This window comes from Heteronotia binoei, chromosome 1, assembly GCF_032191835.1.
Source record: "Heteronotia binoei isolate CCM8104 ecotype False Entrance Well chromosome 1, APGP_CSIRO_Hbin_v1, whole genome shotgun sequence".
NCBI classification, from domain to species: domain Eukaryota; kingdom Metazoa; phylum Chordata; class Lepidosauria; order Squamata; family Gekkonidae; genus Heteronotia; species Heteronotia binoei.
Window position 1 is genome coordinate 64,405,596 of NC_083223.1, and position 20,457 is coordinate 64,426,052.

The 20,457-nt window shown below is 40.9% G+C and overlaps 1 protein-coding gene across 2 annotated transcripts in view; it reads right to left on the reverse strand.

Moving 5' to 3' along the window:
* Nucleotides 1-20,457, reverse strand: part of KHDRBS2 (KH RNA binding domain containing, signal transduction associated 2) — a 575,389-nt gene that overhangs the window by 164,116 nt on the left and 390,816 nt on the right. For both annotated transcript variants that reach the window (XM_060235372.1, XM_060235371.1), the window contains 2 exons: nucleotides 19,592-19,719; nucleotides 15,609-15,804 (listed from right to left, as the gene is read on the reverse strand). In XM_060235372.1, coding sequence (XP_060091355.1) covers nucleotides 15,609-15,804; nucleotides 19,592-19,719 — 324 coding nt within the window. The remainder of the gene's footprint in view (nucleotides 1-15,608; nucleotides 15,805-19,591; nucleotides 19,720-20,457) is intronic.

A 20,457-nucleotide genomic window follows, 5' to 3' on the forward strand; every position in this document is an offset into this window, starting at 1 on the left:
CTATAGTCTAACAACTGAAGGAAAATGAAAGATTTGACTAAGGATGGGTGCAAACTGGCTGATGAACTAAATTTCATCACCAACTTTGGCCAGTTCATGGTTCGCAAAGTGATGCTTGCAAACTGAAGAACTGCCGCAAACTTCCACAAACTTCGATGCAGTTTGTGGTGGTTCGTGAAAATCAGTTGAGTGATGGGGAGCTCAGGGCCATTTAAACCAAACAGCTGAGTGGCAGTCTCCCTCAGCTGTTTAGAAACTCATGCTTTCTGCTTCCCGTGAAAAGCCATGGGCAGCAGAAAGCAGGAATTTACACTTTAAATAGCTCACAAACCAATATGAACCAGTTTGCAAACTGGGCTATTGGTTCATGGTCCAGCCACAGACTACAGACTGAAACACAAAAATGTGGTTCATGCCCATCCCTAAATTTGACTTTGGAAAATTGCACAGCTCTAATCCCCACTGAGCAATGAGGCTTCACCTCTTCTCTGGAGGAATTCAGTGTGTATACAAAAACAGTTGATGGTCAGGTTTGTTGCAATGGAGTAACATCTAGAACTTGATATACAGGAGATTCATGTATGGATTCCCAAAAGTCAGCCTAGGAATATTAACAGCACCTTCTTATCAATTCTTTACTCTGTATGCCTGAGGGAGAATGCATAGCTCAACAGGTTTCTTGCCACATTATACATGAATGGCTGATTTAATAAAAGTCATTGACCGATTTCGTACTAGGGCTTGTTCTGGGTGGGGAGCCCTTTTGCCCCCAACACTTCTCTTGGTTTTCACACAAGCTGCCCCGGAGCTGTGAGTTGACATGCCGCTTTTTCATGGCAAGCAGAAACCACTTGTAAGAGGATCTCGCTTGCTGTGGAAAAGCGTGCCAACTCACAGCTTTGGGGCAGCTTGTGCGAAAACCAAGAGAAGCACCGGGAGCAAAAAGTGAACCCAGAACAAGTGAACCCTAATGCGAAATTGGTCATTATTTCAGGCATCTCTTTCTACCAGATGTTCCTGACCAAATTCTAATATTATGTTTGTGTTGGAGAGCTCCATTGCAGGGGTTGAGAATAAATACTTTATTTAATTTTAAAAACCCAAATCATTGCCTAATATTTAGACTGAGTTAAAAACTAGTTAGGAAATAACAAAGGCGGGGGGGGGGGACTTGGAAAATTTTGAAGTTCTTATTTTAAATGGAACTTGATTTACCTTTTTGGATATAACAGAAATCAGGGCATGTTCCAAATGCACATCAAGTTCACACTTAAGTGACAATTCTATTATAAAACGAACAGAATGCTGACCGGCTAATCTATTAACTACTCAATTAAAATTTATTCTGAGGTTTTATCAATTGTAATTTAACTAGATAACCTCTGAACAGATATGTAGTTCTGAGGTTACTTTTATATGCACTTTGTGGGCACTTCTTGAGATAGGAGATGTGTTCAGGGAACTTTAGCAATTAGAGCTCTCTTTTTTCCTAATTAGCTTTTGCAAGGGGCTTAATGGGAATGGGGAAAAGCAGCCTTGAGTTAGAACAAAAATAGGTTAGTGCAGCACAGAACTTGGGAGGGAGAGCAAGAAAGACCTTTGGAGGCTTTGGAGGAGTGGGAAAATGTGAGTTCAGGGCTTCTGCTACAGTGCAATATTTTGGAATATGTAAAGGATATGCCTCTTAAAGTGGATAGACAATATGAATATTGAATATTGAAGGGATAGCAAAAGCCAAATATTCCCTGGCAATCATTCTTCTCTTGGATTATATGTCTATGTGAATGTTTATTATATGAATATTTATTAGGATGTGGTTATACGTGATGTGGTCCATGGGATTGCCAAGAGTCGGACTTGACTGTGCAACTGAACAACAACAAATAGTGTTAAAAGTAGCAACATTCTGCCTTAGGCTGTATCAGTCCTTTTAAAAAAACTCCATCTGGCAATGAATGTAATCTCTTTAAAAATGAAATAGCACCATCTAATATTTTGCGCAGGAGTGGCACTTCCGTTGCAAAATGCTGTTGTTTCTCTTCCCAAAATAATCCTTGGAGATTTAATATCAAAACAAGAACTCGACCTAATGAAAACACTACAAAATACTGTATAAAGTGCGATGTGTTACATGCTAAACACTCTTAAACTGGCAAACTGTGTGCCCATACCTACACATAACCTGCAGTGTGCTAGTGTCAATTTCCTTCTGTTTCCATTTAAAAGAAAATGCTGATTTGTCCATATGGGTGGGTCAAGTCAAGGAGACTTTATTTATCTCCCTGTTTCATCTGGCGAGGCCTCCTTTTGTGAAGTTTTTCAGAATGAGAACATTTAAGGGCCATTACATGACTTTAGTTCTTTGGATTTTGTTTAGAGACCCATTTTCTGCACTACATGTGTATAAGGGCAGAACACCTGCACAGCTTCAGTGGGGTGCTAGTTTTAGTATAATAGACTTAAACTGTAAGACTAGATACTGGATAAACACAATGGTCAATGTTGTTTGCAACTGGAACTGCATTTATGGATTATGGGATATTTGCAAACCTTCTTGGCATAGGAGAAACCATAGTAACAATACTGATGGATGGAAGATGGCATTCCCATCATACATTATCCCAGTTTAGCCAGAAATTTGATTAAAAATGGTCATCTCAAGAGGGCTGTGTCTGTCATTTCTGTCTCCAACACCTATATGTTGAAGTTCCATCTGTAAAAAGCTTATGCATGTATTCCCAAATGGGCACAGAGCCTTGTATGTACTATCTATTTCAGAGGTATTGAGCTCATTTGTTACGAGAGACAGATCTGACATAGATGTCACTTTGTTGGGCTGGGCCATGCATGCCATAAAATGTTAACACACGGTACCAGAGATATAAACTTTATAAAGGTGATTTCAGATGTTGCATGATAATGGCAGGGAAATGACAATAGCAGGCTTGATTGGATTGGGTGTGATATGCAGAGGGTTAGTAGGCGCAGAGTGGTAAAGCTGCAGTACTGCAGTCCAAGCACTCTGCTCACGACCTGAGTTCAATCCTGGCAGAAGCTGGGTTCAGGTAGCTGGCTCAAGGTTGACTCAGCCTTCCATCCTTCTGAGGTCGGTCAAATGAGTACCCAGCTTGCTGGGGGGTGGGGAAGTGTAGATGACTGGGGAAGGCAATGGCAAACCACCCAGTAAAAAGTCTGCTGTGAAAACGTGTCACCCCAGAGTCAGAAATGATTGGTGCTTGCACAGGGGACTACCTGTACATTTTTAGTAGGCATGGAGATATCAGCCATGGTAATGAGACAGGAAACAGGTCTCAATTCCACCCAGGAGGATTCAGTCCAGGAGGATGCAAACAATAAATGGACATAAGTCTGACTTCAGAAACCACAACATTCAGTAGCACTGCTCTTACAAAGGAATTGCAAAGGGAGATTAGAAAGAGAGGCTGCTGAATTGCAATTGATAATGAAGCTCATTATCAATTGCAATTGATAATGAAGCTCATTATCAATTGCAATTGATAATGACTGGACTGAAGTGAGAGCTAGTTTTCCTGTCTCATTACCAATGTATGCTATTATCATTTGGCATCTGAAATCTCCAAGATATAAGGACCAATCCAGGTGTTCTGATTCCTAATCAGGGTCATTTTGAAAGAAATCTAGATAGAAACAGAAACATCCAATCTTTTTTAAAAAAAAACTTTTCAGATTGAGCCAAAATGTATATTGTGCTTTCCAAAATAATCCACCCACCCACCCTTCCTTCTGAAGATGATGATGACATAGAAGAAGAGTGCTTGCACACAAAAGTTTATACTTGGAGTAAAACATTGCTGGTCTTGAAGCTATTCTCTCTCTCCTGCCCCTCCCTTCTTCCGCAAAAGAGGAGGAGCAGCCCTGGAGAAGGAAGCAGAAACTGTGTGTGTTTATGTGTCTGAAAGAAAAAGGGAGGGAGGGAGGTTTGTTTTTGTATCTCTCCCACATGAAGCAGAAAACAGCCACAAAGCTCTCTGTGTGCCTGTGAGGAGTGGGGAGAGAGAGATAGAGAGGGATGGGGGAGGGAGGAAGGACACAGGAAGTAGGAAGCAAAGAGCCACTGAGGGAGCTCAGAAAAAAGGGAGCTACCATGTGGCTGCAGCAGCAGCAGCCATGGAAAAGAAAAAGTTGCTCGGGGGTGGGGGTGGATATGAGCCCTGTGCAGGCCAGATGCAGCTCACAGGCTGCATGTTTCACAACCCTGATCTATAGTATTTGGTTTTCCAGGGTGTAAACGCACATATGGGAGCCTACATGTATTTGAGAAAACTTTGAGCAGGTGTATTTGTACATGAGAACCTTTGATGTGTCAGGATGGTGAATGACTGAAATCTAAAAAGGTTTACTGTCAATGTGCTGTGGTATAGATATTTCAGCACAATATTTCATATTTACACAAGAAGCCTCAAGGTCCTAAATATACTATGTGGAAGGACAGAAATTTAATATAGACAAAAAAAATAAAATGCATACATCTGTACAATGTATAAATACATACCTACATACATTGAATGTCTCAGTTCTTCATAATCAAGATTGCAAGTTGAATTTTGCTCTCTGACTCATGGTTGTAGTATTGTTCAAGGATATCAAAATCTGGTTAATGTGAAAGCAACATATCTCACAATAAAATGACAAATATTTTAATCAGGGGTTTTTTGGTAGAAAAAGCCCAGCAGGAACTCATTTGCATGTTAAGCCCAATATCACCATTGTTTTGCAAAGGGCTTTTTTGTAGGAAAAAACCCAGCAGGAACTCATTTGCATATTAGGCCACACCTTCCGACACCAAGCCAGTTGGAACTGCATTCCTGTGCATTCCTGCTCAAATAAAGCCTGATTTTAAAGCTATTATCTTAGAAGTCACTTGATGTTTGTTGTTTGACACCAATGAATTTAAGCTTCTCTTTTTAAAGCAGTAGTGGTTTAGACCTGGAGGCAGATGGGAAAATCCCACACAGGGGTTTTCTTAAATCAAAGAAACAAATTAATGGATTTAAAAGACATTATTAACCATGATATGCAAGCCAGTATAATTGATTGTAACACAAGTTTTCTAATTAAAGAGTATGTATATTTCACACAATCACAGCTCCAGCTGAATAGCACACATATGAAGCAATTTGGTTTGCATGCTAGAATTATATGACTCAACAGTTGGTCTGTGTGACAGAAATCTGAAAGCTTTGCTGTAGTTCAAGAGTGCCACAGAGTTCTTGGAACCCAGGGGTTAACATCAGAATAACTGATTTATTCCCCTTCCATGTTGGGTTACCTTGCTAATGGCAATCTTTATTTTTTTTTTTTAAGGACAAACTAGTTTGGATGGGACCAACTGTTTTTTCTTGGAAGTTCAGAGTCATTAACAGCTCTCATGTTAGTAATTTTGGCAATGCTAATCTCTGACATCAGAGATGGAACTTTGCATGGGATTGGCTAAATCAGCTAGTTACTCTTAAAGAGGAGATTGGCTTTGGTCAAATTGTATTAAAAATAAAAATGCAGACATTTGGGATATTCCCATGTCTTTAGTGGAACAATGTGAAACTGGGGTCCACAGGAGATTGTGTAGAGGTTAAATACTCCTCTGACATCCTGATTCTGCAAGAAACTCTGCATGTGCTTTGAGGAATCTGCTAAAGCCTAGATAGTGTAACTAGTTACATTAGACTGATTTAATGGCTTTTATTTGAAAATCTATGTGCTGTGTTATGTGTCTTTTCTCTGTAATTGTTTTTTTTTTCATCCTTTCCCCTGATGCTTTGGGAATCCACCAATCTTTTTTCTTTTACAAAAAACTTTCTTTTTAAAAAAGTTTTGCTTTGCTTCAGTACAGTTGACAGACTGCACTTTTTAAAAGCTTAGAAGTGCTGCAGAGTAAAGGGTTGTGAAGGGTTAATTATTCACAGAAATAGAGAGCCTTGAGTGACAGGCTATTCCAAGCAAGCTGATCAGTTAGCATCAGCTGAGCAGAGAAAGACTTGAGAACTGCATGTTGAAGAAAGAGTCAGTCAGATTTCTCTTTTGAATGAGTGAAGTCTGATTCCAGCCTTAGCTGAAATAGAAGAAAGTTGGCAAGAAAGTTTGGGAAGTGAGGTGAAGAGTCCCATTCAGGCCAAAGAAAGGGGATAGAACTTCTGGTGAGAGGAGAATTTCTCTACCCAGTCAAATAGGGAGTTAGCATTGAAGAGTGAAGGGATTCCCTGGTGTGGTGTGGTTAGAAATTGCCTTTGGAGCCCTTAAGAGTCAGTACTGGTGACTCACAATGAATACTGGTGTTTCAAGAATAGGAGTCTGAATACTGGAAAACGTACCAGCCTTCTGGAAACCAAAAGAGTCAGAGAATACTCAAAGAAAGTGTACTGGAGCGCTTGGGAAAACACTAGAACAAAAACCTCACAACATTAACATTTAAGTAACTGTGAATAGTTCAAACTCTCATTAGCCTGAAACATAAGAATGAAAGTCTGCTCATGTGCTGATTTTACCTTAGAGTTAGGTATAATGAGTTACCTCAGAAATTTTCAACTCATCATTTTACCTGACCATTCTCCTCTGTTAAATAAAATATTTTGTTATTTTTGCATTTCAAAATGCCTCAGGTGCCATTTAAGTTGTTTAAGTTAAAGGGTGCTCCCGATCCTTCCCTCAGGTTCCTGGGATGAGCCAACAGTCAAAATATCATGGTAGGACAATCAGAGTTCTTCAGCAAAGAAGAAAACACATTATTAGGGTGGCTCAGTCAGTAAAGGGAAAGAGAAACAGAGGGAAAACTTTGCCTCTGAGGAAGGGTAATGGATGGAGTGTGTCATAACAGTATACTTCTCTTATCTATGTGCTAGACTGCACAGATGCTATATACATTTCTATAAGGCATTCTCCAGGGTTTATTTCTTTATTGGTCTAGTATTGCACTAGTAAAAAGAGTCCCGTGGCGCAGAGTGGTAAAGCTGCAGTACTGCAGTCTGAACTCTCTGCTCACGACCTGAGTTCAATCCTGACGGAAGCTGGGTTCAGGTAGCCGGCTCAAGGTTGACTCAGCCTTCCATCCTTCCGAGGTCAGTAAAATGAGTACCCAGCTTGCTGGGGGGGAAGCGTAGATGACTGGGGAAGGCAATGGCAAACCACACCATAATTACAAGCTGTAAGTAATATAATCTCTGATAAAAACACAGCTGACTTTGCTACCAAACTGCCATTTTGTTCTCACCCATAACTACTTCAGATTTGGCAATGAACTTTTCCTACAGATCAATAGTACAGCCATGGGCACCCGCATGGCCCCACAATATGCTAACATCTTTATGGCTGACTTGGAGCAGCACTTCCTAGACTCCCACCCACTCATACCTACCTTATACCTTTGTTACATTGACAACATCTTTATGGTCTGGATACGTGGTAAAGAAGCCCTGGATGCATTCCATCAGGCTTTCAATGACTTTCAACCTGCCATCGAGCTGACAATGAACCAGTCTATGCAAGAAATACATTTTCTGGACACCACTGTAAAACTAAACAATGGACGCATTGACAGCACTTTATACCAGAAACCTACTGACCGACAAACATACCTGCATGCCTCCAGCTACCACCCCAAACACCCCAAACGATCCATTGTATACAGCCAGGCACTATGATACAGCCGCATTTGCTCCAATCCTGCTGACAGGGATTTTCACCTAACACACCTTTTTGGAACTAAAGTACCCACCTGATGAAGTCAGGATACAGATCAACAAAGCCAGAATGATACCCAGAGAAAACCTGTTACAAGACAGACCCAAAAGAGAAAATAACAGAATACCACTAGTGGTCACACACAACTCTCAATTTAAAACAGTTCAACGTATCATCAACAACTTACAACCTCTTTTGAACAGTGACAGCTCTCTTTCAAAAGGACTGGGGGTTAAACCTTTTCTTGCACACAGACAGCCCCCCAACCTCAAACAAATTCTCACCCACAACAATACAGCATCCCATCTGAGCATGGACACTGGTACCAGAGCTTGCAATAAACCCAAGTGCCAACTTTGCTGCCACATACACCCAGACAACACAATCACTGGGCCTAACAACATTAACTATACCATCTCAGGCTCATTCACTTGTTCATAATAATAATAACAATAATAATAATAAGTTTTTATTTATACCCCGCCCTCCCCGCCAAGGCAGGTTCAGGGCGGCTTACAAAACATGATATAAATATCATGATATAGCAATAAAACAAAGAAACACAATCAATAAACAGGTGACATAAATAAATACAATATATAAGTTAACGTTAACATTAATCTAAAAACAATACAATGGTGCTACAATCTCTGTTTGTACAAAATGGCTTGATATTAATTCTGTTTCATCTTAAAAGGCTAGTTGGAAGAGGGCGGTTTTGCAAGCCCTACAGAACTGATTAAAATCCCATAGGGCCCGTACCTCTTCCGGTAGCTAATTCCACCATTGGGGTGCCTTTATAGAGAAGGCCTGTTCCGTGGTTGTTTTTAATTTGGCCTCCTTAGGCCCCGGGATTTCCAGAAGATTTTGTGAGCTGGAGCGCAGTGCTCTCTGGGGAACATATGGGGGAGAGGCAGTCCCTAAGGTAGGCAGGTCCTCGGCCATATAGGGCTTTAAAGGTGATAACCAGCACCTTGTAACGAACCCGGTATACAATTGGCAGCCAGTGCAGTTCCCACAGCCTAGGCCGCACATGTTCCCACCAAGGCAGTCCCACTAGCAGTCTGGCTGCTGCATTCTGCACTAGCTGCATTCTGCACTAGCTGCATTCTGCACTAGCTGCAGTTTCCGAGTTCGGTACAGGGGCAGCCCCATGTAGAGGGCATTACAGTAACCCAACCTCGAGGTGACCGTTGCATGGATCACTGTTGCCAGGTCGCCCCGTTCCAGGAAGGGGGCCAACTGCCTCGCTCGCCTAAGGTGGAAAAAGGCGGATTTGGCGGTGGCTGCTATCTGGGCCTCCATTGTCAGGGAAGACTCCAGTAGCGCTCCCAAGCTCTTGACCTCGCGCACCGGTACCAATGGTGCCCTTTCAAAAGCTGGAAGGGAGATCCCTCCTTCCGGACCGCTGCGACCTAGACAAAGGACTTCTGTCTTCGCTGGATTCAATTTCAGCCCACTCAACTTAATCCAATCGGCCATGACTTGCAACGCCTGGTCCAGATTTATAGGGACGTTGGCAGCTCTTCCAACATTATATATGCCATTAAATACCAACAATGCCCTTCAGTTCTCTACATAGAGCAAACAGGACAAACCCTATGCCAAAGGATAAATGGACACAAATCTGACATTACGAATCACAGAACTAAGAAATCTGTGGGAGATCACTTTAACCTTCCAAAGCATTCAATGGGTAACCTCAAGGTAGCTGTTTTACTGCAAAGGAACTTTAAGAACAGAATGGAGAGAGAAATTGCTGAATTACAAATTATTATGAAACTTGGAACAAACACCTCCCCAGGACTGAACAGGGATATTGGCTTTTTTTCTCATTACAGATGCTAAACCCACTCTCAGTGAGTATAGCTATACATTCACAGTATTCCAATGTGTTTCCCTTTTAGAATTGTGTATCAGTATAATTATTTGTATTGGCATACTCAAAATAGGGATATTGGCTGTATATCTCGTTACATATGCTTTACCCATTTTCACTATATTTTATTGTATTCCTTTTTCCTATGGCAAACTAGAATTATGTTTACATGTTAAAAAGTAAAGTAGGTGGACAAGAACATCACTATCCAATGTATTTCTCTTTTAGCTATATTGACACACTCAAACAGGGACTTTGGTTGCTTATTCCATTACATATATTGAACCCATCTCCCATTGTCATTGACAGACAATCTCACATTTTGACGTACTACTGTTTTGTTGCTTTCGCATGCTCATGCTACTCAGATCAAAGGTTTGCTCAATTTGTTAACTTTACTATTCTGTCATTGTACCATTTTACATTCTAAACCACTGCCTACCAGATAATTTTACTTCACTGTAATTGGTTCTTAAATCTGTACCATGTTGTATTCTGGGCCACTCCCTACCAGCTATGTATGGCTCTGCTCAGCTATGTATGGCTTTGCTCACTGTGCTGGATTCCTCATCTGATGAAGTGTGCTTAAGAGCACACAAAAGCTTACATTCAAGGTGCAACTTGACTCCTGCTTTGTTCAACTGCTTCAGACCAACACGGCTGCCCGCTTGGATCCACCCCATAAAAAGTCTGCCATGAAAACGTTGTGAAAGCAATGTCACCCCAGAGCTGGAAATGACTGGTGCTTGCACAGGGGACTACCTTTACCTTTTTATTGCACTAGTAGGAACCCTTCTTCATGGGTCAAGCTAGATGGTCGCATGCGGGTTTCCTGAGAGGTGCCAGCTATTACTAGGTTCTTTCCAGGGAACCCTTTGGCTTTTTTTTTTTTTGCCTTTACTGAAACCTTTATTAGGCATTTGTTCATAGGAATCCAGATAACAGGAAACAGGCAGCAATACAATTATATTATAAAATAAAATTCCATTTAAAACTATAAACATCTAAATTTAGTGTAAAATAAAGGAGAGACTTTAAAAAGATCCTGTCAATACTTTGTTTCTTCCCTAAGCTGATATACACATCCTACATAATTTAATTATTACCCAACAGTGAAAATGGACAAGGAAATAATATTCATTGAGACATGCATACAAGCAGAGTAAAGACATATTTGTTTGGAGTTAAACCAACACAGATCTTATTTTCCAACTTTGCTGAAAATACTCTGCCTCAGTTATTAGCAATACTGGAGGAGCGGGAAATAAACTGAAAGGGATAAGATGGGATGGAATTGGAAGAGTGAAACTGGAGAGGGAGGAGCAGGTAAGACTAAAAAATAAAAGCAAGGTAGAGGAGGGAAGGGTGTATCTGAGAGGTGGGGAAGAAACAAGTGGCTGCCAACGGAAGAGATGGGAGGGGGATAAGGTGGTGGAGAGGAGGGAGGGGGATGGCTGTAAGGATTACTAGGGAAATACGATGGGGAGGGCAGGAAGGGGCAATGAGGTGTCCTCATAGGTACCCTACCTTTCCCAGTATAAAACAATGACTAAACTTGTGGGGGCTTCATATCACTGCAGCAGGTTTGGTTATTAAAATTTGTTAACCACTCTCCCACAACCTTTTGTCTAAGGGAGTTCCCAGCAAGGAAAGGCACATTTCCCCCTTCTTTCCACCAGTTTCTGTAAGGGAGCAACTGAACATATATTCTCACATCTCTCCAAGAAATGATTCGTGGGATTCCAGGTTTATTAAGATGAGTACATAGATCTTTGTTTGGAGAAGAGTGTGATTATCCATAGCCTCTGCTTGCTTCCACAATCTATCATGTGTACACTTGGAAGCCTGCTTCTATGTGCATATGACCCATAAACTTGACTGAGGTTATTTATTTATTTGTTGACCTGGCATTTGAAAAGAGAGAGGCACAATCTACCATGGACAACTCCAGCAGAATCCCCACAGAAATGAATGGTATTTCTGCAGGGGCCCATATGCAAATACTTCATTTCAATATAGCAGGGGTGGCCAAAGGTAGCTCTCCAGATTTTTTTTTGCCTACAACTCCCATCAGCCCCAGCCATTGGCCATGCTGGCTGGGGCTGATGGGAGTTGTAGGCAAAAAACATCTGGAGAGCTATCGTTGGCCACCCCTGCAATATAGGTTGCCCATGAGAAGTTCCCTGTGGATTAGGGCCTTGTGCTTTTGATAGTTGAGGGTGACAATCCCAGTAACTGGAAAACAAACTTTTAATTTTTAACTGTGAAGTCTCCTTTGTGAATTTTTAATGACTGTTATGTTGAGATAATTATATTAGAGAAAGCTGCAAAAGAAATAAGTGACATACTTTCGCTAAATACAATGACACAAGCAGAGCACAAATATTCCTTCTCCCTCTTTCACCCTGTGTTTTCCATTATATTCATAATATTCATCTAAACCTCCTAATATAGTCTTCATAATAATATATAATCAGTCTACTGTTTATTGTCATTAGAGTAAAAAGAAATACAGTTTGAGTTTTTAAGACACAGCAAATATTAGTGAAACATCATTTAGTCTTTTATCTAACTGCCTTAGGTATAAAAACTAATCCATCACTTTAAATCAATAAACTATTCAACCTTGCAAGTCCCACTGTCTATAATGTCAGTTTGTTCCAATAATCTTTGTTCTCTGCATGTTTCCCCCCACTTTGTTCACAGTACTAGAGTTGCAGTAACTACAATAGCAAAAGAATCATGAATAAAAATGTATTTTAAAGTTCAGAGATGGGCATAGTCTGCTTGACAAATAAATTGATATGTGTATATGCTTGCTTTCAGTACTTTTCAATGCTGTTAAATATGCTTACCTAGAAATACCCAATTACCTTTTCACCCTCCCACTTATATCAACCACCTATGTTCAGGCTTGGAAGAATTAAGAACCTTAAAGAACAAACATTATGAACACTAGGAAAAGGAGACATGCTAAGGGCTCACTGGAAATCTCTCAACTATCAACCATTGGATGGGAAAACTAGACCCATATCAGATGATCTAATACCCTAATGTAGAGAATTTGTATGGACAGATTTTTTTTGGGGGGGGGGCAGTGCTTGTATGAAGAAGTGGAATGAAGTGGCATCTGTCAAGGTTGTCATGCCAGATAGTATGTTCCATATGCTTCTGCATACTTTTGCACCCATGGGATCATTCTACAAGGTGGTCTTTATCTGGTAGACATGGTCTTTAATCATACTGATGACAGGGCAGTGGGTGCTGCCTGGCACACCAGGTGGGTGGAAGGGACATGACAAAGCCTGGCCACTCACCCTGGCAGATCAGATCACAGATTTTTGACAGTGTTACCTGTGGCAACTCCAGGTGAGACTAAAGGGTGGCATCTGCAGAAGGTTCTGCGCAGATGAGTTAAGCTACTGCTATGGAGCATAGGGAAGAGGTGGTCCTGGAGAAATGAGGAACCAAACTATGGTGGCAATGTAAGCTCTATTAGTGAACCAAAGAGATGTTAAATGGCTGCATACTGATAACATAATTTCACCTGTTTTCTATATTCCTGTTTCTGAAGTCTCAGTATATATGTGGTGACCCACATACTATTCACCTTTGTTCTTTAATAAGTTCTAAAGGAAGGTACTTTGATCCAACATCAGATGCTACCTCAGTGAAGACTCCTTTCTATACCTCTCTCTAGTCCTGGCTTCCAGTTCCCAATAGGTTGTCTCTGTTCGACTGCCCATACCTCACAGCTGGCATATCAGACATGCCAGACTAGGAAAAGGAGACATGCTAAGGGCTCACTGCCCTTAGCATGTCTCCTTTTCCTAATTGCCCACTTCTCTCTCATTATAAGATCATTATAAACTCTTGTTTTTGATAATGAAGCTCTTCCTGGTGGATTCTCTGCTCTCCTGTTCTCAGAACCTTTGCTTGCTTCACTATAGAAAGCCACACGCTTTTTGCTCATTGTCACTATGCTGTCTTTCTAGATGTAGCTGTAGCTGCATAAAGTACTGAAGCACACAGCTGTGTTTCATGAAGAGCAGAAAGACCGACCTGTGGGCATAAGGTGGGAGTACTATATTCTACTGTCAGTAGCCAGTGATGTATGTAAAACTCTGTTTATTGATTTAGTTAAAATATTTATATCTTGTCTTTTGGCTAATACAAGCCCCCAAGATGGCCTACAAAGAAGGAAGTGTTCAAAACAATAATTAAAAACAATACTATTGAAGCAGTAAGACTAGAGTGAACTACAGGCTCATCATTCAGAGAGTTTTTTGCAATGTGTTCTCATATGTAGCAATGTGCAAATACATCTGATGAGCATTTTGCCATAGCTTAGGGGTGGGCAATGCATCCCATTAGGAAAACCAGTGAGACTCAGTTTTAAATCCCCACATATAGCCATGGAGCTCAATGGTTGACCTTGGGACAGTCATTCAACCTAACCTCACAGATCGTTCTGAGGATAAAATGGAATGCTGTTTAGTGTCCTGAGCTGTTCAGAGGAAGGGCAGGTTAAAAATGTAATAAATAAACCAAATAAAGGCATACTGGGTCTGCTGAGATACATAGGCTGATAGGGTTTTATTTGCAATCTAAGGCTCAGCAAGACTTTGGTAGTTCTGCTACCACTTGAAGACTGTGACCCTGCAGGACTGGTCCAGATTAGTCCAGGGTTTCTGCTCATGGAATGTCCATGTGTATGGCAAAGAAGTTGTTTTTCTTTGCTTGAATAGGGAGTCCAAGGAATCTATCTTCTCCCCTTAGATCTCTTCTCCTGGTAGGCACCCAATTTTAAAACATTGCACACATAGAAGAAGATATTGGATTTATACCCGACCCTTCACTCTGAATCTCAGAGTGGCTTACAATCTCCTTTACCTTCCTCCCCCACAACAGACACTATGTGAGGTAGGCTGGGCTGAGAGAGATCTCACAGAAGCTGCCCTTTCAAGGATAGTTCTACTAGAGCTAAGGCTGACCCAAGGCCATTCCAGCAGCTGCAAGTGGAGGAGTGGGGAATCAAACCTGGTTATCCCAGGTAAGAGTCTGCACACTTAACCTCTACACCAAACCACTACACCATATGTCTGCCTATACAGAAAAACATATGAGGGGGGCAACCAGGGATAGGGAATGCCAAATATAGACTAAAAGAAAACACCGTTTTTAGTCAACTCAAAACTTCCAAGGATACTATACCTCCCCTGCGAGGTGAACCCTTCCTGCTGCTCTGCCATAGAAGTATTCATGGTGGCTTAGAATCACTGATTTTTTTTAAAAAAAGCATAATAGCTCCATTGCCTCAACACAGAGTATTTTAGAAGTGTCACAGAATATAATAGCAATAGCAATAATACACATGTGCACAGTTAACTTAAAAGTTTTTGAAAGGTTTTTCAAGTTGCATGATGAGACAGAGATAATTGAAGAGTATCTGTGTTATACCAACATTATACAAGAGCTGCTACTTTTGGGGGGTAGTTTTGGCAGAAGTTAGTTATTTAGACAACAGTTTCTGTGACCATTGTTATATTCTTTACTTAAATATACAGGTGCAAAATTCTGTATGTTTTTGCAAATGCAGGCCATCTACTTTGAAACATTATAAACCTTTCACAGAAAAAGTACAAAAATGGCAGTATTATTTCCACTGGCAGCAGTAAAGTGCAGTAATACTCAGCATCACTCAAAATGCTGCACATGTATTTGCATGTGTAGGGGTGCTATGGAATGAACCACCTGCAAACAGACTATATCAGTCTACAATGGAATGATGTGCTTTGGACTCAGTGATCACAAAATGATCTGGTGCACTGTGAACATAGAATGTACAACTGATACCCTTCAGAATGTTAATTATGCATCTGACAATCCATGGATTGACTCTGCTTGTAACTGTGCGGCCTCAGAATGGCAACATTTTTCAGATATAGTCAACATCTAAATATCTGGATTTTTCTAAAAACAATAACAATAACAACAACAACAAAGTACTTACATATTCTTCATAGGCTTCATGTGCTGGGGGAGGGGGTGGCCTGTAACCTGGTACTGCTGGAATTCCTCTTGCTCGAGGGGTCGGAACACCCCTGGTTACAGGTGGTACTGGAAGTACTCCGCGTGTCACAGGGGTTCCTCTTGGTGCTTGAGCTCCTCGTCCAGGTGGTGGTGGAGGAATTGCACCTCCGCGTCCCCTAAGAATGAATAGGGCAACCACATAAATCTCAAAAGCAAGGATATTGAGTTTATTGAGATTTGTTTTGCTACCTGTGACAATAATACACAAAAGCCAATTTGAATTTTCTTCGTTCATTTGTGTTATCACCACTGGGCAGACAGGTAGTAATGGAAAGGTTCTGGAAGAAGGATATAGTTCAACTGGTTTGTAATATGTGTAGATGGATGACACTTGGAGAAAATTACAGACTTGCTTTAGGCAAGTCCATTTATCAGCTATCCCTACAATGATCAGCCTAGATATTCTAGGTTACTCTGAGTTACAAGCACAAAACTGGGGAAGGATGTGCTACAAATCAATTACAAGAAGAGGCACATCAAGCCACTAAGTGGTATGAGCTTGAATTTACTTGCATACCTCTAAATTACATCTGAAATCTGAATCCCAGTTACAATCTAGACATGAATTTCTACTGCAGCAGGTTGTCACTACTGGAAGAATATTCCTAACATCTTTTGTCATGATCGTAATTGTAAAAAGATTCCTTTGCCATATTGCAAGTGTTGACATCTCTGTCTGTCTAACATCCCTTTGATCTCTCTCATTGATTTTTACCCTCAACTCAACCATGTTTTATAAAGTACAATCTAGTACTCTTTGGTTCTGTTTACTTGCTTGGGTAGGTCAATAAATCTTTGGGATTTATTGGTTGTGTTTTCATTTGTTTGCAACTTGAAAGCAACTGCATGTATAGTGTGACAGATGTCAGGTAAAGAGCTGAAGCCAAATAATACAGTACATCTGGGATTTATAATTAGATCTCCCAATAAAACAGCTTCATGGGGCTCAGAATGGATTTAAGGGTATGGCACTGTGGCAGGGTTAAGTCATCTTCTTCCCACACTGAAATGCCCTGACAGAAATGCCCCCACCTGCTACCAGCCCAATTGGTGTAAAAAGAAAGGTACAGTAAGGGTGGCTGTCTGTACTACTGATCTAATTGCAGCATAGGGATAATTTCTATTGGAGAAACAGCATGAGGGAATAATAAAGTACAGGGCAGGATATGCAGTAATTGATCCTAAATATACTATGCAGCTACATCATAGGAATTAGTATTTGTAAAGATTTGTAATTCCCCTCCCCAGAGAATACAAAAAGTTTTCATAATACAGAACCTAAACAATTTAATTTATTTTTTAAATAAGAGACAATTACCCCTCAGTAATAGCCACTCCAAATCACCAATATGCTACAGGAAGTAGGAATCACCATGAGGTCTGTACCTTTTAATGAATCCAGATCTGGCGTCATTTTTAAAATAAAGAGTGGGGGAAAGTAGAAACAACCTGAAAAGGGATTATTTTTAAGGAATTCTATCCAAACCACAGTGGTGTTGAAAAACATATTTTTGAAGATTAAATTTAAAGAACTTGATTTGTTCAGTCCAGCATAATGAAGACTGACAGGGAATTTGACTTCTCTATAAATACCAGGGGAAGAAGAGAGAATATCACAAACATGGAAGAGCTAGTTGAACAAACATTGAACAAATACTTGCTGTAGAACAAATAAATATGAACTGCATTTGGACAAGAGCACAGCTGCTGTTTTCCAACTGCACAAGTAATTATATGAGTTTGGTAATGTTACATAATTTTAGCTTGATTTAAAGGGGGGGGGGTTGTTCATTACAGGCTGATGTATCATACAATAAAGGGTTGAACAGCCCTGTACAAATCCTGATCATGGCTGGTCACCCTATCTCAATGAGAATAATGTTAAGTTGGAAAAGTTGCAGAAGCGAACAACCAAAATGACCAAGAAGCCAGGCGCACCTTCCCTATAAGAAAGGGCTAAAGAGCTTGTTGCTTTTCTGTTTAAAAGGAAAAATAAAATTAAAAGGAGTCCTTATAAAATTCTGTATGCTGTGGAGAAATTTCTGGGTTGGATCCAACTAATTTTTCTGCTGGTAAAAGTAGGTGGAGAGCAGTGTTCCCTCTAAGTTGAGTTAGTGTGAGCTAGCTCACAGTGTCGGATTAAACTCTGTGGAGGCCCCTAGGCAGTCAACATTTCGGGGGGCCCCTTGCAAATTATCTCAGAGTCTAAGCACCTGTCCTGTTGCCTGTGGCCCTGCTGCAGCCTGCAGGCACCTTCTTTTACTGAGCTGCAGGGGAGAGGCAGAGAGAGGCAAACTTGGCGATGCCAGCAACAGCCATACCAGGCAAGCTGGGCAAAGAGCAGATCAGTTTCTGGCATGTGCAGGCTGGGAGGGCTGCAAGCAGGGGGGGAAATGTGGGGGGGGGGAGAAGCCAGCCCGGGGCCCCTAAAGGCATGGGGGCCCATAGGCCAGTGCCTACTTGGCTCTGCATCCAGCTCACACATTTTTGTCTTAGCTCAGAAAGGGCTTTTTTTGAGCAGGAGCTCACAAGAGTGCAGCTCCGGCTGGCGTGGCATCAGGGGGTGTGGTCTAATATGAAAATGAGTTCCTGCTGGGCTTTTTTTTGTAGAAAAAAGTCCTGGTCACATGTATACATGTTGGTGTTTATATCTACAAGGCTCCTGTGCAGACGTAATGTATGGGTGTTGGAAATGCCAGGCAGGCTGGGCCAGCAATCGTATGTAAGAATGGTGTGACAAACTGAATGAAGAAACTTCATTTTAGGTATTGCTGGTTGTTCACTCTGGCAAACTGCAATTAAAATAAATCAAAATGATTCTTAATATTTCCCAGTTTTGCTAAACACTTCATCATTATTTCATTATTTCAAACTGATCTTTGAAATAATGCTAGCAAACAAGCTGGTTCAAACCGTAGTCATCATACTTTCCATACCTGGGGCACACCTTTATTCCCTGGTGGATTCCTTGGGATTCAGTGAGTTCCAAACATGTGACATAAAGGCACATGTCATCACCATTTTGTGACAGGAAATACCAGAAGTCAAATTATTTGAAGCTGCCTAAAAAGAATCCTATTTATTACTGTTGCTTTGCCTTGCTCTCTTGCTACTGCTCCTATCTTTTTGCATGCCAAGGGAAGCGGAAGGCATGGTGATCTTATTCTCTTACATGTGCAAGCAAAACAAACAGACAAACAAATAATGGCAACACTAAATGAGTTTTCAACCCAGTAGGGTTCCAACTCACGGGCTGGAAACTTCTGGATTAGAAGGTTCCATTGGATGTTTAGCTTTGTTTCCATAACATTTCTATTGAACTAGACTGATACCAATTCCTCACTAGCAGTCGCTCCACTCCTGGGCTTCTGCTTTCCTCAGAGCAAGCAATCGATTCCCCACTAGTCACTGCACAATCACATTTTAACTCACAGCTCCCTCCAATTTCCCTCGCGGCTTCCAGATCTCCAAAAAACAAGACCAAGTCACTTTCTTGGCCTGGCCCTGCAGAAATTTATGCAATTCTCCAGGGCCTATAAGGCAGAGATGTTCTGCCAGGCTTTTGGCTGAGGAGAGCAATGTTTTCCATCATGGCTGGCATCCTTCTTTCTTCTGCCTTTCTCACTTTGGCCTCCTCCTTGTCCTGCTTACAAGATGGCAACACAGTTTGGAGTGGGTTCATGTGTAAATTCATGGTGCCATCTAGAGTTCATTTATAATATCAGAAGGACTGTTTTACTAATTTTAACAATGTTATATCAATGTTTTAAATCTTTGCTGTACATCACCCAGAGCCCTGTGTATTTGGGGATTGGGTAATTCACAAATCTAAAATACAAATAAATAAATCTGGACAAAAGCATTGGACAGCTACATATTGGCTGGAAAGATCAATGATCTGACCTTGCGGGAGCAGCAGGAGGAACCCGGATGCCTCTTCCTCGAATGCCTCGTCCACGAGCTGAATCTTCTGAACCATTTAAATATGATAATTCCCGTAATTGCTCCTGACGGATTTCATCATTATAGTCCTGAAAAAGAGAAGGCAAAACATCTGTCTGTACAACTTGGGTCACGTATTTTGAAACCTCAAGATATTTTCCACAAAGAAGCATTTTCCAAAAGGTCTTTAATATTCTGGTTAGAAAAGTCGATCCTTTTGCAAATGCAAGTAATTTCTGTTATTTAATTCAACAATATGCAGTGTATCCAGTAGAACATAGAACACAAATATAATCTAAACTGGGACTTTCTCCCTAGAAATTGTTCTAAGGATTTCAGCCTTAAGGCTGCAATCTTATGCACACTTCCTACGGTGTCTGACAAAGGGAGCTTTGACTCTCAAATTTTCTACCCTGAAAATCTTGTTGGTCTCTAAGGAGCTACCGGACTCAGGTCTAGCTGACTTCCTAGGGAGACATGATAAACAGGAGGCAGCTTGAAGACTAACACAATTTGATTCCAGCATAAATTTTCTTGGACTACAGGCCACTTCTTCAGATGGTATAGGAGGATATTCACTATTTTGATGATGTGGAAAGAAAAATATAGAAGCAGAAGGATAAATGCGCCATAAAATACCTGCAAGTTGACAATCCACATTACATCTGAAGTGGGCTCTAGTCCATGGAATCTCATGCTGGAATAAAATTTTGTTTAGTCTTCAAGATTCCACAATGTGCCTTGTTTATTTACTGAGAGAACTTAGGACAAGAGTGTTGAACTCTTTTGTTATGAGGCAAAATGTGATATAAATGAGACCTTGTTAG